The sequence below is a fragment of the Crassostrea angulata genome, chromosome 2 (genome assembly GCF_025612915.1).
Source record: "Crassostrea angulata isolate pt1a10 chromosome 2, ASM2561291v2, whole genome shotgun sequence".
NCBI lineage: Eukaryota > Metazoa > Mollusca > Bivalvia > Ostreida > Ostreidae > Magallana > Magallana angulata.
The window spans coordinates 5,488,047-5,509,688 of NC_069112.1; the positions used below are offsets into that span (position 1 = coordinate 5,488,047).

Consider the following 21,642-nt stretch of genomic DNA (forward strand, 5'->3'; position numbering starts at 1 on the left):
AATTTAATGTTGTAATGTACGAAATAAACATAAAACTTTGAATCTTTTGTTGTTGAAAATTAAATTATAAGGAATGAATTTAAAATTTATTAGTTTTATACGATATAAAATGGTTTGGGGCAGTTTACGCTTTTTTATAAACCGCTTCGCGGTTTATAAAGCGTAAACTGCCCCAAACCATTTTATATCGTATAAAACTAATAAATTTTAAATTCATTCCTTAAATATATAAGTATTTTAGTTGTTGCTATTTCCCATCTAATGATCTTTCAGGTCATTCATCTATGATCAGGACATTTTCTAGAAAAATAGAAAACTTTTCAACAAGATTGAAATCCTGTCGCACATGTACTTTTTCTCTTAATTCCAAATCAACACCTCCCCCACGATTGCAGTATCAACTGGAACGGAACTACGAAGGCCATGGAGAGAAACATGAAGGCTTCCCGATTGAATTTACAGCGATGTGTAGAAATCCCTTATCTGTACTTCATACGATATGACGTCATAATTAACTTTGACGTCACGATCTGCATTCCTGTCGATAGTTCTCAGGGAATGTATCTTAACGTTAAAAGTGATTATATCAAACCAGTATAAAACCGTATGTTTCCTGTACATAGATGCTGTCGTTAAATGCTAGACGTACAGAATTCATTCATATTCAAAACCAGTATCAAATAATCGGCAGTTTCAAAGCTTCGTTTTAAGCAAAAGACTATTTATAAACTAGTGGTTTGGAGACTATCCCTGCTTCGTGTAAACAACTGCATGAAGAAATTTTAATGCATGTAAAAACTAGCTGGGCGCAGGTGAAAGATCAACACAATTTCAGAATATTTTACATAAAATTGGTAGAGAATATAAGTACCAATGTTAATCGTGCTTGGGAAACCTACGGTTGACCCTTATTTTTTGTAAATCGCTTTTAAATAGTAACATGTGCACTATTTTAATGATTTTGTGGAATGTTTCAACAATCTCTTTCATTAAAATATTTATGAGTTAATGTCATTAATCACCTGCGCCAATGCGATTTAAATAGATCATTTGCAACATTAGAATTCGCCAGTCCCGTGATTACAAGGTATATATGACGTCACAAAAATGCATCAAATATAATATTTAACATTGTTGTCAATAAACGTAACATAGATCTTAAGATATACTCAAGGTCAAAGTAGTTTTGCGATGATTTAAGGTAAGGTTTGCGGTTACAAGGAGATGACTCACACATTTTCATTGTGGCGTAACACCAACTACCCTTTATTTCAGTTATGACGTCAAAATTTATATGACGTCATAATTGATTTCAGTTTTTTTATTTCGTGGGTTTTTTTTGTTTCAATGAAAAAATAAGAGGACACAAGCATTTTATCAATTTCCACGAAAACGAAATCCGCATCATATGGTTTTGAATAGTGTTTTAGAAACATCAGATTACACATATTCTAAGATACGTTTTTCCTGAAATCGGTGGACTTGGAAAGGTTTCAAATAAGATGTTTTCGTTTACATAATAGTAGTCCAAAATTAAGACTTTTGTTGCATTTTATTCTTTTTTTAGATAGTTCTTCAGAAATTAATAAAAGTGAATCATGATATTAATAGTGATATTTTCAAACATTTTAAGCATAAATAACCCCCATAATAGTCACATATAAAATGTACATATTTTCACGAAATTGTTTACATTTCATCAAAATGAAAATTGGAAATCATGAACTTTGACCTTTTGTAGTTATAAAACGGGACGGGCAAAATTCATTTGAATTTCATGAGAAAAAAGACTTTAGTATAGTGAACAAAATGGTATGTAACTTTGGTACAACCTCTAAAAAATGCAAGCCGCAAACCTTACCTTAAGCCTTAAATTTATAACAGCATTATCAGTTTTTGCAAACAGTGAAAGGCTGATATTGAATCATCTATAATCTTTACAGAGAGCATTATAATTGTCAGCATGCAAATTTTAAACTAAAATTAAACCATGCAATATTTTTTTTTTTTCAAATTTAAATCAATGTAAAACTATATAAAAATTTATTAATATATACATGTATGCATATTATAATATAAATCACATGCATATACATAAGGGATTAATTGGATTATGATTATTTGTAACCTTGTACATTTTGCTTAAAAAGATAAATCTAGCTATCACTTTTTTTGCACAATTAAGTCAATTTTGGAGATTTTTGTTCTATTTAATGAAAATAATACCAAAAATATAATTATTGTTTGTGCTCTGTAAAAGTGATCCCAAAAATAGCAAATTAATCAGAAATTAATTACAAACTAACAGTACAAACAATTAACTCATTCAAAAACAACACTGAGTGTTAGCAATACAAACAAACAACAAACAAAGGCTAGTGAACAAACAAATCAAACAAATATCGCAACAAAAAGATCATTTCCACAAACATTGAAATATCCAAACAACAATTATCTGACATTTCAGAGTTTCCGACGTTGGAGCTAGTCCAGTAAATGGTCAGGCTAGAGGCTCTGTGGAGTAATTTCCAGTATTGTCAATATGGTGACCCAGGGGGATCCATTGACTTAATTGTTTTGTATACAGTAACAATACTAGCTGCAGATCTTTAGCTATATGGAGAAATTTTGGGTTGACAAACCAAAGTCTCGGCTACAGTCTCTTCCAATTACAATTACTTTTATAGTTTAGACTTATTACTGTAAATTCCTTATAATTCCGAGATTTCACTGTTTTGTATCAAACCACGAAAATATAAAATCGCGATCACCAATTTTTGGTTAAAATTTCCTATAAATAAAAAAAAATCTAAAAAATAAAAGCGTGATCTTAAAATTTGCGTGGATTGCCTCTTGCGATTTTACGTGGAAATTAATTCCTTTTTTTTAATTGAGAATCTACAGTGACCAATATATAGTTTCCCGAAACATTTTTTACAAATATCTGACTTTATTTTTGACTGGGAGCTCACAGATCTGCAGCTACAGTGTAAACCAGCTTTAATTCGCAACGACTTAATTTCATGGTTCCTCTAATTTAAAATAAACCGGTTTTCTGCGACTGAATTTCACAAACAAACCTTAATTATTTAATCTTGTGTTTTGACAAAAACCATACGATAAATACATGTTTTCTGCAACCGTTATGCGTGACAATGAATTTAAGCTCTTTGACAAACTTGCGAAAATGTTTGGCTGTGAATAAAAGTTGGATTACGGTAATCAGGATAAGACAGGTTCTCTATAAGGTTAGCAGCTAACTACAGATGACAGAGAGATCTCAGCTAGTACGTTAATAAGTATCAATTATCTCCATTAGTACATTAGTATCAAAGATCTTGGTACATTTCAAGCAATGCTGGCCACTAAACAAAGAGATATATTAATCTTTCTATTCATGTTGATGTGAACATTATAAAAACTGGGAACAATTTTAGAGGATGCAATGTCTAAATCAATTAAATGTACATTTCACATGTTTCAGGCAATTCAAAAATCCCCAAAGATTTTTAAGATTTGTTCAACTAAGTCAGAAAAAGCTAGCTGCGTTTGTTTCGAGGAAGTAACTTTTTTTTCATTACAAGGAATCAAAGTACAACTGTTTTAAGACAGAAGTATTTAGGAATCTAAACATCAAACCAAGAGTGCTGGAGAAAAAAACCGTGGACAGAGTATATATATCTAAAGAGATTGAATTAAATTAGTCCTAATAGATTTTCATTAGTAACAGAAAACAACTTATCTTTTAAGACAACCAAAGTTGCTAGATATATAACAAAATAGTTCCTATGGCCAGAAAAGGCCATCTATAAAAAATTGTTTGCTTGAAAAGTACCCTTTTATGTATACAATTTAATAAATTTTTTTGACATTTATTGTGTTAAGATACAAATTGTTTGCTGATTATCAATTTTCTACCTGAATGAAATGGCTTCTGAACGAAATGATATTATGATTATTCAACTTAAAAAAAAAAACAACCCAATATTTACTATCTTTCTGCTTGAAGTTTAAACAGTGATAAAGCTAGCAGAGGGTACACAAACAATTTTTCATAAATGGCCTAAGTGCTCGAAATGCATCAATTAATTGAATGCGTAAATAGTGTGTGTTGCATCAAAGAGCAGACAAAAAACTATATATGGAAGTCCCCACCTCATGCAGAATAAGTAAACAACGCCTGGGACTTACTGTGAACGATCTGTATTTACGATTTATAAATAACTTGTCACCGTTGGAGTCCATGCTTCGCAATTGCAAATTGTCCCTCATTTCACCTGAAGTGAGGCGGGTTCCGTATACTGAAAAATTCAAATACGACACTCTGCCCACTAAACTGGTCCGAGTACAAGTAAAAAATAAAACGTCCACTCACCGTGTCCAGCCGTTGGATGCGATTGAAAAAGAGGCGGTCACCGTTCGCATCGCTGCTTCGCACGTATTGGTTGTCCAGGATCGCACTGGTTTGTAGACGATTTCCGGGGACTGAAAACCACACGAAAGATGAGGCGAAAATCTCCTGACATTAACCGTCCAATATTGAGCCTATAGTTCCTGATTATTTCATGCATTTTGAGCTGTTTATAAATATACAGTGGTTTCTACGCAAACAATTTTTTTCCAGTATTCCGTATACAGGTATAAAGCTATTATCTATCATTTAGCCTACAGCGCACATAGTTAAATATTAAATAATATAACTATATGGACTATAAATGCTCTGTATTTATCTTAACTGACATTGTCTGAATAAAGAAAGGATATATATATATATATATATATATATATATATATATATATATATATATATATATATATATATATATATATATATAAGGACAATGATATTGTCCTAATTCTAAGCTATATAGACAATGTCCCATATATACGTATAATAGCAGACATTTTCCAATATCTAATAGTATATGGACATTATCAAATACCCTATATCCGGTAATTTTTGCGATGGTCTAATTTTTGCGACCCCTACTGAATCGCAAATATTGCATTACGCAGAAATTATATCCAGTATTATTTTCTATTAGAAACTTTTTATATCGCAAAAAAATGAGTGGTGCAAATGAAAATTGTTACAGATTTTCCTAATTTTCCTAAATTTTGTGACATGAAAAAAAAATGGATATACGGTATATCATCTACAAAGACATTGTGAATTACTAATTTGCACAGAGTTTTTGGAATTTACTTTGCAGCAGCAATATGAATACTGTGGAATAATTAAATTTCGTGGGGTCCAATTTTCGTGGATGTCTTAAAATTTACAGGTTCGTAGTAATTTTGTGTATTCCTTATAATATATCTACAAAAGGAAATATGACTTTATTACCCTAATTTATCAATTCGTGGAGGATGTTATTTCATGGACGAGAGGTCCCCACGAATTCCACGAAAATTTTTTTTTTAGCGGAAAACGGGCTCTGCTAAAATCAAGTACATTGTCAAATTCAAAATACATAAGTAGATAAATAGGCACATTCAGAAATGCGCTTAATCATCTCCTTGTTGAAAAATCATATTCCCCCAAATATCGTACACACTAAATATAATACACTTACAGTATGCTAAGTTTGTGTATAATGTTGTGAGTGAGTTAAGGCTGCTTTCATTATGTAAACCAAAAATATAAAGCCCAAAAATCCATTAATTTAAAAATAGATTATGTCTAATTAGATAAATATTGTAATTGCTTAAAAACCAAGAATCAAGAGGTGGCTGTTTTGTGGAAAATATTATCTTCACGGTATTTAACCATTGTGATATATAGGAATGAAACGCTCTATTCACAGGTCAATATGATTTGCCTCCAGGGTTGTCTCTAAAAATTGAAGTAGAAGGAGGAAATGAAAAAGTAGAAGGGGGTCTGGGGGTTTTGCTTATAGCTACATTGTGTTTGAAATGCAAAAAATAGCCGGGTAATTAAGGCATTATAGGTGGGGGAATTCCCCGCCTCCCGGGTCTTGGAGACAACCCTGGCCTCAATTAAATTAATTTGAATAAATGAATAACAGTCTTGAATAAACTTTTCCATGAATTAAGCACTGCATGGAAACTTTTAAAATATTTGACTGCATCAACCTCCAATTTAGATAGATAGAAATGTCACACGGGATTTGATTGAAACAGTAATCATTCCAAGAGCTTGTTCTATTTGAAATTTTGTGTACTATTTTTCTATAAACGAAAAATGAAGTCCAAAATGAATCGAAGGCCTTGAATCCCAATGCAGTATTAATATCACGATGCATCCTTCCACTCCTAATGATATCACAAGTTCAACATATGTCATAATAAGTATTATCAAGAAAAATCAGTACCCATGTATATCAGCCTTCTTTTGCACACCTTATTTTTTTGTTCAAAATTTGCAACAGGTTACTCTTGATTATGATCTACGTTTCATTACTTCTTTAGCCTGAACTCACTCAAGAATGAATTTCAAAGTTACGATATTTAAATACGTACTGGTACAGAACTTGATGTAGTCCGCGTGGTCTTTCTCGGTGTAGCTATCGATGACATTGCGTTCTTTGTACGGCAAATTGTTGTAGGCGGTGTCATTAAACGCAAACAACGTGAGTGAGGTCGGAGATTCATAGAGGCGGGTTAACTGGGCCCGGACCACCAACTGAGCAAACTGAAAGCGAAAGTAGAGAAATTAAAATATTGTTGTACGTGTTGAGACTTGAACAAGAATTAGGGATGATGCTGCGACTGCTAGTCATAAATACAGATACATGTACCACCGCGGTTCTCAATATTTTGCAAAGATGACTTTGAGAGAGAATAATCTGTGTCTTGGGACAGTTACACCCTCACCACTGGGTCCACGGGACACTGATGACTGTGTGAATGTCATTTTCACAAAAAGTTTACATTAGGTAGTAACGGAATATTTAGGGATTAGGTTTGAGGAAATCTGATTTGCATGATTATCAATATAATAATAGCACATTTGATTATATTGTTCACAAGAATTAGAGACCTTACTACCGGGTATGTTCTCTCTCTTCCTTTTTCTTTCTCTCTATCTGTCTAATTCTCTCTAATACACATTTACAACAAATAAATGCACACCTCCCCTGGAGTCCCTGCATTCAATTGACATGATCTCTCATTTGTACCTCAGATTCTTTCTAATCTTGTACATTATTTCTGATCATTTTGAATATTTAGAATATTTTTTCTCTACCTCTCATTTATTTTAACACTCCTTTAACTCTTCTTCTCTCTTTCTGTTAATTGGAGATTTTTCCACTTTCACAATTTCTCCCAGTCTCTCCCCCCCCCCTCCCCCCCCCCCCAAAAAAAAACCCCTGGGTTTTGACATTAAAAATAATGATGATAACAAGGGTTTTGATTTGACTTAATATTTTAATTTAAAAAAAAAACATTCTTTCGAGAGAGTTATGAGTTACCCCCCCCCCTTCCCCCAATGATCACTTAAACAAATGGTTTATATTAATATATTAAGGGAAGGTGTGTGATGGGGGGGGGGGGTTGATAGTTCATTCTTAACTTTCATGCAGAGAGAAAAAAATAAAAGATAATATCTTGAAAGTGGGTTAAAAAGCTTCATAAAAGCCTATGCGTTTGGTTTTTTTTAATGTACATAAACATGAATGTTGACTCATGCATGGGCCAATATTGAACTTCCTTCTTTTAAAACAAGTACACTTCTGCCTAATTTGTATTTAAATGTTTTATAAAAGCCGTTGCATTCTTTATATACCGGTATATCTTTTTTTTTTAAAGTGTATGTTAGCTGGATAGCATGCATTTTGGCTCAGGGGCCATTATGTCAACTTCCCTCTTTCAAAACCAGTAAACTTCTGCGTAATATGTAAATATTAGGTATATATTGTAAAGAAAATTTAAAACTGTATCGATGCATGCATGCATATTGCATGACAGCTAGATTCACTATTTATAGTCTGATTATACACCTGAGAAATTTAAACACAGATGGCCATATTTGAGCTGGTACATATACACTAGACTATTCTCTCCCATCACTACTTATAATCACTATGCACTAACGGCTCCGTCATAAAGAGATCAAACCGGACAATCTCCCGTCTTTTATGGCCGGTTTATGCCCATTTTCATGGCCGTCTGATTCAATAATCGCAGTATTTCCCACACTCTATTATTTCGGACCCTGTGGTCGTACAATAACTATGAGGTACTTCTCATTGTACTTAGGATCAAATTCAGATTTTTTTGTAGAAGCATTTAAACCAAATTTTAAAATAGACATATAATATCCAAGGTTCACCATTGAAATACACAAGTGTGTAAAACATCTCTGACTCATAAACGAAGCATGTGAATGTAAACAAAGTTAAATTAGCTTCGAAAGTTGCCGATTTAAAATAGTTTAACTTTATCTGGACTACAGATAACAATCGAATTATCAGTCTACATAGTAATATCCATACACTAAATTTCAATGGCCTTTCAAACTTTGGCAATATTTTTTCTTACAAAAATAGTTTTCATTATCCTACCATATACCCACTGAAATAAATACATGACTGTATTATAACACATGATATTGGCTCAACAAGAGGGAGTCCACTTTAAATAACTCCTGTATATTTCATATTGTATGAGCAGAAATAAGCATCAACATGATCAATATTTGATACTCTGACTGTAACGTAATTAATTACTGTAATACATCAGCAGCCTTTGTCTCTTTTATCATGTACCATATTGTGTGACTAATTGTATCAACTCAATGTAACACCAGTTATGTTCAATGTATAAGAATCCATTTAACTGTATGTTAAATTATTAATTCAGTCAAATAAAAACACCTGTAATTAGTCTCTGATCTGTTCCTCTAGCTCCTCAGTCCTCACACACAGTTTGTGAGGAGACTATGAGGAGCAGGACACAAGTCTTAGACTTTTATGAGGAGAACCACATTAAGATACCTGTGAGAGGAGCAGTTTTGAGACCTTCCGTTTGCAGTTAGCATTTAAGGTGGTATGGGACATCTGTCGATATTAATGTGGATTAAAGTACATTATAATTGAAATACTTTCACCACTTAAGAATTTTCAAATTTTACAATATTTATAACCAAAATTGGCTTTTAAAATGTTTGGAGAGGTAAAAATTGTAATTAAAACCCACAGTGGGATTCGAACTCAAACCCACAGCTCCGTAGTTAACCCTCTAAACCATTGCGCTATGCTGATAGGTGACAAAATTGGGAAAAAAACTACCGTACATATAAAACTATATACTTTATAATTTCACTTGGTTTTATTGTTTATTTCATTAAAACAATATGTCTCAACATGGAAGTGTCCCATATACCACCTTAATTTAAAAGAGAACTGCAGATCAGAAGCCCTTGATTTACAAAGAAGTCAAAATAATTATATACTGTATAAGATAGGATTCAATTCTGCTATTATATATATATATATATATATATATATATATATATATATATATATATATATATATATATATATATATATATATATATATATATATATATATATTGGCAGTGCCATCCATTGATCAAGGCTATATATTTTGTTCACTGCAATTGGTCCTTCTGCAGACTTAAAGTAAGAATATGAAAATTAAAAATTAATATTAATTAAATTTTTTATAATGGAATGAGTTGAAATGAATTCAAGAAATTAACTCTTAATGTACAGAAACTGATAAATCGATTAGTTATGCATCTAATGGTATTTTATAATTGTTTTCCATTGGTCAGCCACTGTCCTATTTAGAGCATGAACTACATGTGACATGCACAATGTCGAGACCCGTTACAAATTACGCGCTCAAATTTGCGACATATTTACGAGATGAAAAATGCCTCCTGGCCGTTCTTCTAAACAAAAAAACAAGTGTTTCCATTGGTCATCTGCTATGTGCCTATGACCTCAAGTTCAAAAGAAACGCTGTGAGGGATTAGTTGAAATAAATCAGTAAAAGTTGATTGATGGCCTGTAATTAAACAATTAGCGCATGATTAATAGAAGAAAACTTGTTGATAGAATAGCTGCGGGTATACACGTATAATTAGGAACATACGCATATGAATATGACACTGCAGGCTGATCCAAAAGTTTAACATAAAATGGTGTGGAGCAGTGGTACGTTTTAACTCCTGATCCAAAGATTTTACATAAAATGGGGTGGAGCAGTATACTTTATACATTTGTGAAACTGCATGCTGATCCAAGGGTTTTACATAAAATGGGGTGGAGCAGGGGTTCATTTGAATTCTTTTTTTGTTTCTACCAGGGTTTAGAGGTAAAAAATTAAAAACTCTGAATTATAATCAGGAAGCACAATATCATTTAAAATTATTTAAATTTGTATATGTTTCTGACACACCTCTTAATTAATACATTTTATGAAAGGAGGAATCAAGCTATTTAAGGAAGAAAATTTGAAGTAAAAATTGGGGGGGGGGGGGCTTTACACTTATCTTGTTGCATAGAACTAAGGATCAAGCTTATTAGTATTATAAGTAGGTGAGGAGACAAACACACTTATAACAAAAACAAAAAAATGTTTATTTCACAGCTTGGGAGTGAAGGATCGATCAGTTTATATGTCAAGTGTATACTTGATTTCTGAGGCTGGATCACAATTATACCAATGTAAAGATGTTCGTCCTTAGATAAAGGGTTAGATAGGTCAGTTATCATAGTAAGGTCACATTGTGCCACTGTTTATTTCAGTCTGTACACTGTGTATTTAAGTGTTGATACTGCGTTTTAACTAGGATGCAGTGTGCAATGGCCCCTCCCCACACCGCTTCTAATTCAATCTTATAAAATTCTAAAAATGTTTTAAATAATTGGCTTTTATTCACTTTAAAATCAGTGTATTAAAATAAACATCACCAATATATATATATGTATATATCTAGTACCGGTATTTCTTTGTTTAAATTAGCTCATGTTTCATTTCTTGCACAATCACATCATTTTGATATTGTTTATATAGGGTGTTTCAATCAATTGATATGCAATTGTCTTGTGTATTAATTGTTTTGATATATCTTATTTCTTATCAACAACCTGAATTATGGAAATATCTAGTGCTGATAAAACTGATAAGATATATGGGAATTTATAAACCTCGCAGTCCTGTCTCTGAGAATGTCAATATCCTAGCTGCTATTTTTATCTTTATGAATCACAGGTGAAATAAATGCATTTTTGACCCTAATAAGGAATAGAAATAAATAGAAATAATATGTAGTTATGGCATGAAACGTATCCTAGAAATTCTTTCAACGTGTTAGAGGCTATACCCCCGTCGTTTAGGAAGCCTTATTCCATACACAGACTTTCACTGAACGCTCTGCGCCATTTCCGCATTTTGAAAACAAAAATCTACACACCTTGGCCTATTTACAGGTATGAGGTTGAAACAAAACACCTTACCTTAGAAAATCCAGTTGTCCGCTGCAGAATTTGTAAAACGTTCCCCGATATTAGCTGTCCGTTCACATAATTAACCAGATAAATCGAAATGAGAAGTCGCAGGATCGCCCCACAACGCACCATGACTGCAGATTTTTAAAATTGTTTACCTGATCCAAGGGGCGCTACTCGTCACGTAATTTCCGGGAGGTGAAAACCTGTCTCAGGCAGCGCGGTTGACCGGATTTTAAACATAATTTATCGCGGTAATCGTTAAATTAAAACAAGACACAAAAAACAAACAAACAAACAAATAAATCAAAAAAAAAAAAAGAAAGAAAAAAGAAACAAAGAAACAAACAAAACAGAAAAAAGAGGATAATGGTGAAAGCTAGTTCATCCGCGATTTTCGATGATATTAAAAAAATTTGCTTTTAATTTATGATGAATTCATGAAACATCTTACAGGGAAAATGCATGTATACTTTCTAATTAAAGTAAACCTAGTTCCGCATTTGAAAAAAAACCCCTCAAAACCCAATAAGTTTTTTAAACCCAAGAAGTTTATTTAACACGACTGTTTATCAAAATAAGTATTTACATGCATGGCCCAGTTGCGCACTGAAGTAAGTGCTTGCAATTTTCTGAATCTCAATTTTTGAAAACTTGTTATATTTTCACTGCAAATCGTGAACTTTTGTGTTTTAGCGGAACTTTTCTTGAAGTACCATGAGCTTGCTTTTAGTTCAGTTCAGTTCAGTTTATTACACTCAACACCATATAATGGTACAAGAGGTACATAAGAAGAACAAACATATTTACATATATACAATATAGTTGTAAAGTTCAAGAAAGTAAGTGGGGTGAACGAACAGTATGATTAATTTTTGAAATAAAGAAACACAATTGTCTTAATGTGACATAATCGACTGAAGACATGATTTCATAGAACTTTTTAGTGTTAGGAGAAGAACAGTAATATGTATCTAAAAACTGACTTCGTAATTTACTTAATGCCTTGCATTCTAATATAACATGAAATTCATCACCAATTTTGTTACAATTACACAAATTACAATAACGTTTACTTCTTTCAATATATATTTATACATGTTGAAATAAACTTTTTGAAAATATTGACTGGGTCAACCTATTTTTGAACTGCCCCATCTTCCGTCTAATTGTCCATCCTCCCCACTCAAGACTTTCTCCGCGGATAAGAAAACATTGCTTGACTTGGAAGGATGGATCCGCACCTCCGGGCCGTCAGTCCTACTGTGTGTAACGGTATATATGTGTTAAAATGTGTGATTGTTTGTGACAGTATATGAGTTAAAATGCATGATTATGTGTAATGGTATATGTGTTAGAGTGTGTGATTGTGTGTGACGGTATATGTGTTAAAGTGTGTGACTGTGTGTGACAGTATATGTGTTAAAGTGTGTGATTGTGTGTAATGGTATATGTGTTAAAGTGTGTGATTGTGTGTGACGGTGTATGTGTTAAAGTGTGTGGTTGTGTGTTACAGTATATGTGTTAAAGTGTGTGGTTGTGTGTGACGGTGTATGTGTTAAGGTGTGTAATGGTATATGTGTTAAAGTGTGAGACTGTGTGTAACGGTGTATGTGTTAAAGTATATGATTGTGTGGGACAGTATATGTGTTAAAGTGTGTGATTGTGTGTGACAGTATATGTGTTAAAGTGTGTGGTTGTGTGTTACAGTATATGTGTTAAAGTGTACTTGGGATTGTGTGCGACAGTATATGTGTTAAAGTGTGTGACTGTGTGTAATGGTATATGTGTTAAAGTATGTGATTGTGTGTGACAGTATATGTGTTTAAGTGTGTGATTGTGTGTGACAGTATATGTGTTTAAATGTGTGATTATGTGTGACTGTATATGTGTTTAAGTGTGTGACTGTGTGTAATGGTATATGTGTTAAAGTGTGTGGTTGTGTGTGACAGTATATGTGTTAAAGTGTGTGGTTGTGTGTGACAGTATATGTGTTAAAGTGTGTGATTGTGTGTGACAGTATATGTGTTAAAGTGTGTGGTTGTGTGTGACAGTATATGTGTTAAAGTGTGTGATTGTGTGTGACAGTATATGTGTTAAAGTGTGTGGTTGTGTGTGACAGTATATGTGTTAAAGTGCGTGATTGTGTGTGACGGTATATGTGTTAAAGTGTGTGATTGTGTGTTACAGTATATGTGTTAAAATGTGTGATTATGTGTCACAGGATGAATGAACATCTTTAAGTCCTCCTTAAAGATAGCTTAAAGGTGTTTAAAGGTAGCTTAAAGACGATCTTTAAGCCACCTTTAAGCTATATGTGTTGCTTAAAGGTGTCTTAAAGAAAGCGTAAAGATGGCTTAAAGGCAGCTTAAAGACTATCTTTAAGCCACCTTTAAGCCACCTTTAAGGACAACTTATAGGTCCTTAATGTCCAAACTTCTTTAAGCCACCTTTAAGCTACCTTTAAGCCACCTTTAAGCCACCTTTAAGCCATTAAAAATTTTTTTTTCAATATTGTGCTTAATTTCCAACAAAACGTATTAACTTTATGAAAGAAAAGGTATTAAAACGGTTTTTGTTCTAGAAAGAAAAATGAAAAAAAAACAAAAAAAAAAAAACGGCCATGGTGAGATTTGAACCCGGGACCCTTAGTTTACTAGGTTCACCACACTTCCTCTGCGCCACGGCAACTTACATATATATGAGCGTTTTTATATCCTATATATCAGTGGATATTGAATCACTGTATTGAATGTGTTTACTTGAAAAGATTTTGACAAACCATTCAGTTTGTAACAATCAATTATATCTAATTTATAAATTACATGCATGCATGTATTTAGAATGAAATACGGAACTTGGTCTTCAGTGAACAAAAATATATTATACCTAAATGGAAACCGTTAGGTTCACTATAGTAGGCTTTCTTAGTTAATAAATTTAAACCGAGTAGATATACGTTCATCTAATTTATAGCTATAAAAATGTAAGAAAGAAAATGAAATCATTTCTTTTATTAAATGCATTGATACTATTAGGGTATTTGTTCAATTTCCCGCAATTTCCCGGTTTTCATGATCGCGGCGCCGTTCCAATATGTTTAAATATTTACATGTAATTGTATGTACATGATTTTTAAACTATCAATTCTATAACAAACAAAATTACCAATTACCGGTGACGTATTTACTGCATGTGGCAATTGCAAATGACTTGTACATACAATTGTATGATGTGCCAGGCCGGGTATATTTGACATATTTACCCTTATACATATATTTGAATAATCAACCCCTATTTATGATCACCGGTACATTAATTAATTAGCCTCAAGATTTTACTCTTACATACATGTATCGTTAATTTGTAGACGTAACATTTTTGAAACCCAGAGCTAGGAAATAATACTTTGAAAATGAATTACAAATGTGAATTAACTTTTATTCACTAGACTTATCGTATACTCGTACATACTAAGATTCAACGCCTTTAGAAACCCCGACGTGCACCTGGGCACACGACACACCTGTTGTGTATATCTTGTATATTCTGTGTTAGTTCCAGGGGTTTTCTTAAGTTGGACAAACAATAGACTCTAATTAGATATACACAAACGAACAAAACTATGTTTAGACAAACAAAGCAGTAATATCCTGCCCGATATAACAAAGGCAGTTGAGAGTCTTTTCATCTTTAACATGTATCTAGCAGATCTAGACCTAGAAATAATGAAAATTGAAAAAAAAAATACAAACCTTAAACCGATTATCAAATTAAATCATGCATTTTTTGGTTCATTATCTTTATTTTGTTAAATAACCGGATGAACAGAGAGAGAGAGAGAGAGAGAGAGAGAGAGAGAGAGAGAGAGAGAGAGAGAGAGAGAGAGAGAGAGAGAGAGAGAGAGAGAGAGAGAGAGAGAGAGAGAGAGAGAGATTTTTTTCACCGATTAATTTATAATAGGAAACAAACATACTTTAATTAGTTTTATGCACATATTAAGATACAGAGACTGCGCCCATCCCTGCAATAATTTTGAAACCCCCCAAAAATTATAAAGAATTTTATAACGGCAAATTGTGTCCATCGGAGCGGTGCTGATGACAGCGATCTGTGTTTAATGGAGCAACGATTAAAACCGCCTGGAACACCCCCCCCCCTTCCTTGGAAATTATATTATCACTCGGATGAACCCCTCCCATCTCTATAAAAGAGCTTTAAATTTGCATTTAATATATGTTTTTATTGTTCAGCTTGATCAATATTGACTTAAAGGCCACTTAAAGACAGTGTAAAGGCAGTGTAAAGAGAGCGTAAATGCCACTTAAAGATGCTTAAAGGTGGCTTAAAGGTGGCTTAAAGAAGTTTGGACATTAAGGACCTATAAGCACTTGCTTAAAGGTGACTTAAAGGCGGCTTAAAGGTTGTATAGCCTTTAAGCTCCTTTAAGTCACCTTTAAGCCACCTTTAAGGACTTGCTTAAAGATGGTTTTTCGCCCTGTGTGTGACTGTATATGTGTTTAAGTGTGTAATTGTGTGTGACAGTATATGTGTTAAAGTGTGTGACTGTGTGTAATGGTATATGTGTTAAAGTGTGTGGTTGTGTGTTACGGTATATGTGTTTAAGTGTGTGATTGTGTTTGACGGTATATGTGTTAAAGTGTCTGACTGTGTGTAATGGTATATGTGTTAAAGTATGTGATTGTGTGTGACAGTATATGTGTTTAAGTGTGTGATTGTGTTTGACGGTATATGTGTTAAAGTGTGTGGTTGTGTGTGACAGTATATGTGTTAAAGTGCGTGATTGTGTGTGACGGTATATGTGTTTAAGTGTGTGATTGTGTGTGACAGTATATGTGTTAAAGTGTCAGACTGTGTGTAACGGTGTATGTGTTAAAGTATGTGATTGTGTGGGACAGTATATGTGTTAAAGTGTGTGGTTGTGTGTTACAGTATATGTGTTAAAATGTGTGATTATGTGTGACTGTATATGTGTTTAAGTGTGTGACTGTGTGTAATGGTATATGTGTTAAAGTGTGTGGTTGTGTGTGACAGTATATGTGTTAAAGTGTGTGATTGTGTGTGACAGTATATGTGTTAAAATGTGTGGTTGTGTGTGACAGTATATGTGTTAAAGTTTGTGATTGTGTGTGACAGTATATGTGTTAAAGTGTGTGGTTGTGTGTGACGGTATATGTGTTAAAGTGTGTGATTGTGTGTTACAGTATATGTGTTAAAGTGTGTGATTGTGTGTTACAGTATATGTGTTAAAATGTGTGATTATGTGTGACTGTATATGTGTTTAAGTGTGTGATTGTGTGTGACAGTATATGTGTTAAAGTACGTGATTGTGTGTGACAGTATATGTGTTAAAGTGTGTGACTGTGTGTGACAGTATATGTGTCAAAGTGTGTGATTGTGTGTTACAGTATATGTGTTAAAATGTGTGATTATGTGTGACTGTATATGTGTTTAAGTGTGTGATTGTGTGTGACAGTATATGTGTTAAAGTGTGTGACTGTGTGTAATGGTATATGTGTTAAAGTGTGTGATTGTGTGTAATGGTATATGTGTTAAAGTGTGTGGTTGTGTGTAACGGTATATGTGTAAAAAATGTGTGATTGTGTGTGACAGTATATGTGTTAAAGTGTGTGATTGTGTGTGACGGTATATGTGTTAAAGTGTGTGATTGTGTGTGACAGTATATGTGTTTAAGTGTGTGATTGTGTGTGACAGTATATGTGTTAAAGTGTGTGATTGTGTGTGACAGTATATGTGTTAAAGTGTGTGATTGTGTGTGACTGTATATGTGTTAAAGTGTGTGGTTGTGTGGAACGGTATATGTGTAAAAGTGTGTGATTGTGTGTAAAAGTATATGTGTTAAAGTGTGTGTTTGTGTTTGACAGTATATGTGTTAAAATGTATGATTGTGTGTGACAGTATATGTATTAAAGTGTGTGATTGTGTGTGACTGTATATGTGTTTAAGTGTATGATTGTGTGTGACAGTATATGTGTTAAAGTGTGTGACTGTGTGTAATGGTATATGTGTTAAAGTGTGTGATTGTGTGTAATGGTATATGTGTTAAAGTGTTTGGTTGTGTGGAACGGTATATGTGTAAAAGTGTGTGATTGTGTGTGACAGTATATGTGTTAAAGTGTGTGTTTGTGTTTGACAGTATATGTGTTAAAGTGTGTGACTGTGTGTAATGGTATATGTGTTAAAGTGTGTGACTGTGTGTGACAGTATATGTGTCAAAGTGTGTGATTGTGTGTGACAGTATATGTGTTAAAGTGTGTGACTGTGTGTGACAGTATATGTGTTAAAGTGTGTGACTGTGTGTATATGTGTTAAAGTTATGACTGTGTGTAATGGTATATGTGTTAAAGTGTGTGAATGTGTGTGACAGTATATGTGTTAAAGTGTGTGAACGTGTGTAACAGTATATGTGTTAAAGTGTGTGACTGTGTGTAATGGTATATGTGTTTAAGTGTGTGATTGTGTGTGACAGTATATGTGTTAAAGTGTGTGATTGTGTGTGACAGTATATGTGTTAAAGTGTGGGATTGTGTGTGACTGTATATGAGTTAAAGTGTGTGATTGTGTGTGACAGTATATGTGTTAAAGTGTGTGACTGTGTGTAATGGTATATGTGTTTAAGTGTGTGATTGTGTGTGACAGTATATGTGTTAAAGTGTGTGATTGTGTGTGACAGTATATGTGTTAAAGTGTGTGATTGTGTGTGACAGTATATGTGTTAAAGTGTGTGATTGTGTGTGACTGTATATGTGTTTAAGTGTGTGATTGTGTGTGACGGTATATGTGTTAAAGTGTGTGATTGTGTGTAACGGTACATGTGTTAAAGTGTGTGATTGTGTGTAATGGTACATGTGTTAAAGTGTGTGATTGTGTGTAATGGTATATGTGTTAAAGTGTGTGACTGTGTGGAACGGTATATGTGTAAAAAATGTGTGATTGTGTGTGACAGTATATGTGTTAAAGTGTGTGATTGTGTGTGACGGTATATGTGTTAAAGTGTGTGATTGTGTGTGACAGTATATGTGTTTAAGTGTGTGATTGTGTGTGACAGTATATGTGTTAAAGTGTGTGATTGTGTGTGACTGTATATGTGTTAAAGTGTGTGGTTGTGTGGAACGGTATATGTGTAAAAGTGTGTGATTGTGTGTAAAAGTATATGTGTTAAAGTGTGTGTTTGTGTTTGACAGTATATGTGTTAAAATGTATGATTGTGTGTGACAGTATATGTATTAAAGTGTGTGATTGTGTGTGACTGTATATGTGTTTAAGTGTGTGATTGTGTGTGACAGTATATGTGTTAAAGTGTGTGACTGTGTGTAATGGTATATGTGTTAAAGTGTGTGATTGTGTGTAATGGTATATGTGTTAAAGTGTGTGGTTGTGTGGAACGGTATATGTGTAAAAGTGTGTGATTGTGTGTGACAGTATATGTGTTAAAGTGTGTGTTTGTGTTTGACAGTATATGTGTTAAAGTGTGTGACTGTGTGTAATGGTATATGTGTTAAAGTGTGTGACTGTGTGTGACAGTATATGTGTCAAAGTGTGTGATTGTGTGTGACAGTATATGTGTTAAAGTGTGTGACTGTGTGTGACAGTATATGTGTTAAAGTGTGTGACTGTGTGTATATGTGTTAAAGTTATGACTGTGTGTAATGGTATATGTGTTAAAGTGTGTGACTGTGTGTGACGGTACATGTGTTAAAGTGTGTGATTGTGTGTAATGGTATATGTGTTAAAGTGTGTGATTGTGTGTAATGGTATATGTGTTAAAGTGTGTGGTTGTGTGGAACGGTATATGTGTAAAAGTGTGTGATTGTGTGTGACAGTATATGTGTCAAAGTGTGTGTTTGTGTTTGACAGTATATGTGTTAAAATGTATGATTGTGTGTGACAGTATATGTGTTAAAGTGTGTGTTTGTGTTTGACAGTATATGTGTTAAAGTGTGTGACTGTGTGTAATGGTATATGTGTTAAAGTGTGTGACTGTGTGTGAGAGTATATGTGTCAAAGTGTGTGATTGTGTGTGACAGTATATGTGTTAAAGTGTGTGACTGTGTGTGACAGTATATGTGTTAAAGTGTGTGACTGTGTGTAACAGTATATGTGTTAAAGTGTGTGACTGTGTGTAATGGTATATGTGTTTAAGTGTGTGATTGTGTGTGACAGTATATGTGTTAAAGTGTGTGATTGTGTGTGACAGTATATGTGTTAAAGTGTGGGATTGTGTGTGACAGTATATGTGTTAAAGTGTGTGACTGTGTGTAATGGTATATGTGTTAAAGTGTGTGATTGTGTGTGACAGTATATGTGTTAAAGTGTGTGATTGTGTGTGACAGTATATGTGTTAAAGTGTGTGATTGTGTGTGACAGTATATGTGTTAAAGTGTGTGATTGTGTGTGACTGTATATGTGTTTAAGTGTGTGATTGTGTGTGACGGTATATGTGTTAAAGTGTGTGATTGTGTGTAATGGTATATGTGTTAAAGTGTGTGATTGTGTGTAATGGTATATGTGTTAAAGTGTGTGGTTGTGTGGAACGGTATATGTGTAAAAGTGTGTGATTGTGTGTGACAGTATATGTGTCAAAGTGTGTGTTTGTGTTTGACAGTATATGTGTTAAAATGTATGATTGTGTGTGACAGTATATGTGTTAAAGTGTGTGATTGTGTGTGACTGTATATGTGTTTAAGTGTGTGATTGTGTGTGACAGTATATGTGTTAAAGTGTGTGACTGTGTGTAACAGTATATGTGTTAAAGTGTGTGATTGTGTGTAATGGTATATATGTTAAAGTGTGATTGTGTGTGACAGTATATGTGTTAAAGTGTGTGTTTGTGTTTGACAGTATATGTGTTAAAATGTGTGACTGTGTGTAATGGTATATGTGTTAAAGTGTGTGATTGTGTGTGACAGTATATGTGTTTAAGTGTGTGATTGTGTGTGAACGGTATATGTGTTAAAGTGTGTGATTGTGTGTGACGGTATATGTGTTAAAGTGTGTGACTGTGTGTATATGTGTTAAAGTGTGTGACTGTGTGTAATGGTGTATGTGTTAAAGTGTGTGACTGTGTGTGACAGTATATGTGTTAAAGTGTGTGACTGTGTGTAACAGTATATGTGTTAAAGTGTGTGACTGTGTGTAATGGTATATGTGTTAAAGTGTGTGACTGTGAGTAATGATATATGTGTTAAATTGTGTGACTGTGTGTAACGGTATATGTGGTAAAGTGTGTGATTGTGTGTGACAGTATATGTGTTAAAGTGTGTGACTGTGTGTAATGGTATATGTGTTAAAGTGTGTGATTGTGTGTGACAGTATATGTGTAAAAGTGTGTGATTGTGTTTGACAGTATATGTTTTAAAGTGTGTGTCTGTGTGTATATGTGTTAAAGTGTGTGACTGTGTGTAATGGTATATGTGTTAAAGTGTGTGATTGTGTCTGACAGTATATGTGTTAGCGTGTGATTGTGTGACAGTATATGTGTTAAAGTGTGTGATTGTGTGTAGCGGTTTGTGTTAAAATGTGATTATTTGAAACGGTAGATGTAAAAGTGTGTTATTACGAGTAATGGTATATGCGTTATAATGTGTGATTGCATGTAACAGTATATGCGTTAAAGTGTGTGATTGCATGTAGCGGTATGTGAAAGTGTGTGATTGTATGTAGCGGTGTATGCATTAAAGTGTTTGATTTTGTGTAACAATAGATGAGATGCAAGTGGGTGATTGCGCGTAACAGTATTACTATATGCGTAAAAGCACCTGATTGCATATAACAGTGTATGCATTAAAGTGGGTGATTGCCTGTGACGGTAAAAACGTAACAGTTCCTCATTCCGTGTAACATTATATGTGTTAATGAGCATGACTGCGAGGTGACATTATTCACGTAAAGTAAATACAACTGCGGTAACAGTTCATCTATCAAAGTGTGTGATTGCCGGAAGAAGATACATGCATTAAGGTTTGTATCGGTATTTTTTGAGATTTATATAACAGAATTTATCGCAGGATCATGTTACAACTATCGACCAACCAATAAGCTTAGGACAGATATGATATCAACATAACAGTTTTTATAATAATACTCAGAATTAAACCTATCAGTTAATAATGAAATTCTTGAAACAACATTGAGTACTTGGATGTAAAATTCATTT

General features: G+C 33.5%; 1 protein-coding gene and 1 pseudogene across 2 annotated transcripts; both read right to left on the reverse strand.

Annotated features, from left to right (window-relative positions):
• The window catches only part of LOC128170701 (uncharacterized), a 723,116-nt pseudogene that overhangs the window by 362,873 nt on the left and 338,601 nt on the right, over positions 1–21,642 (reverse strand).
• LOC128170739 (uncharacterized) lies at positions 3,358–11,611 on the reverse strand. Of its 2 annotated transcripts, XM_052836524.1 has the most exons (4): positions 11,454–11,611; positions 6,484–6,655; positions 4,376–4,485; positions 3,358–4,301 (listed from the first exon to the last, which is right to left on the reverse strand). In XM_052836524.1, exons 1-4 carry the CDS (start codon positions 11,574–11,576, stop codon positions 4,269–4,271), a joined length of 438 nt encoding a protein of 145 aa, XP_052692484.1. In that variant the 5' UTR covers positions 11,577–11,611; the 3' UTR covers positions 3,358–4,268. The 2 variants fall into 2 exon arrangements, with proteins under 2 accessions (XP_052692484.1, XP_052692483.1); XM_052836523.1 differs by lacking the exon at positions 4,376–4,485.

What these genes read in the sequence shown, in the direction of transcription:
- LOC128170739 (XM_052836523.1), bottom strand. Translation starts at nt 11,576, where the DNA reads ATGGTGCGTTGTGGGGCGATCCTGCGACTTCTCATTTCGATTTATCTG. An exon ending in GGACAACTGGATTTTCTAAG is followed by an intron (nt 6,656 to 11,453) that starts GTAAGGTGTTTT and finishes TTTCGCTTTCAG; the next exon opens with TTTGCTCAGTTGGTGGTCCG. An exon ending in CTACATCAAGTTCTGTACCA is followed by an intron (nt 4,302 to 6,483) that starts GTACGTATTTAA and finishes TGAATTTTTCAG; the next exon opens with TATACGGAACCCGCCTCACT.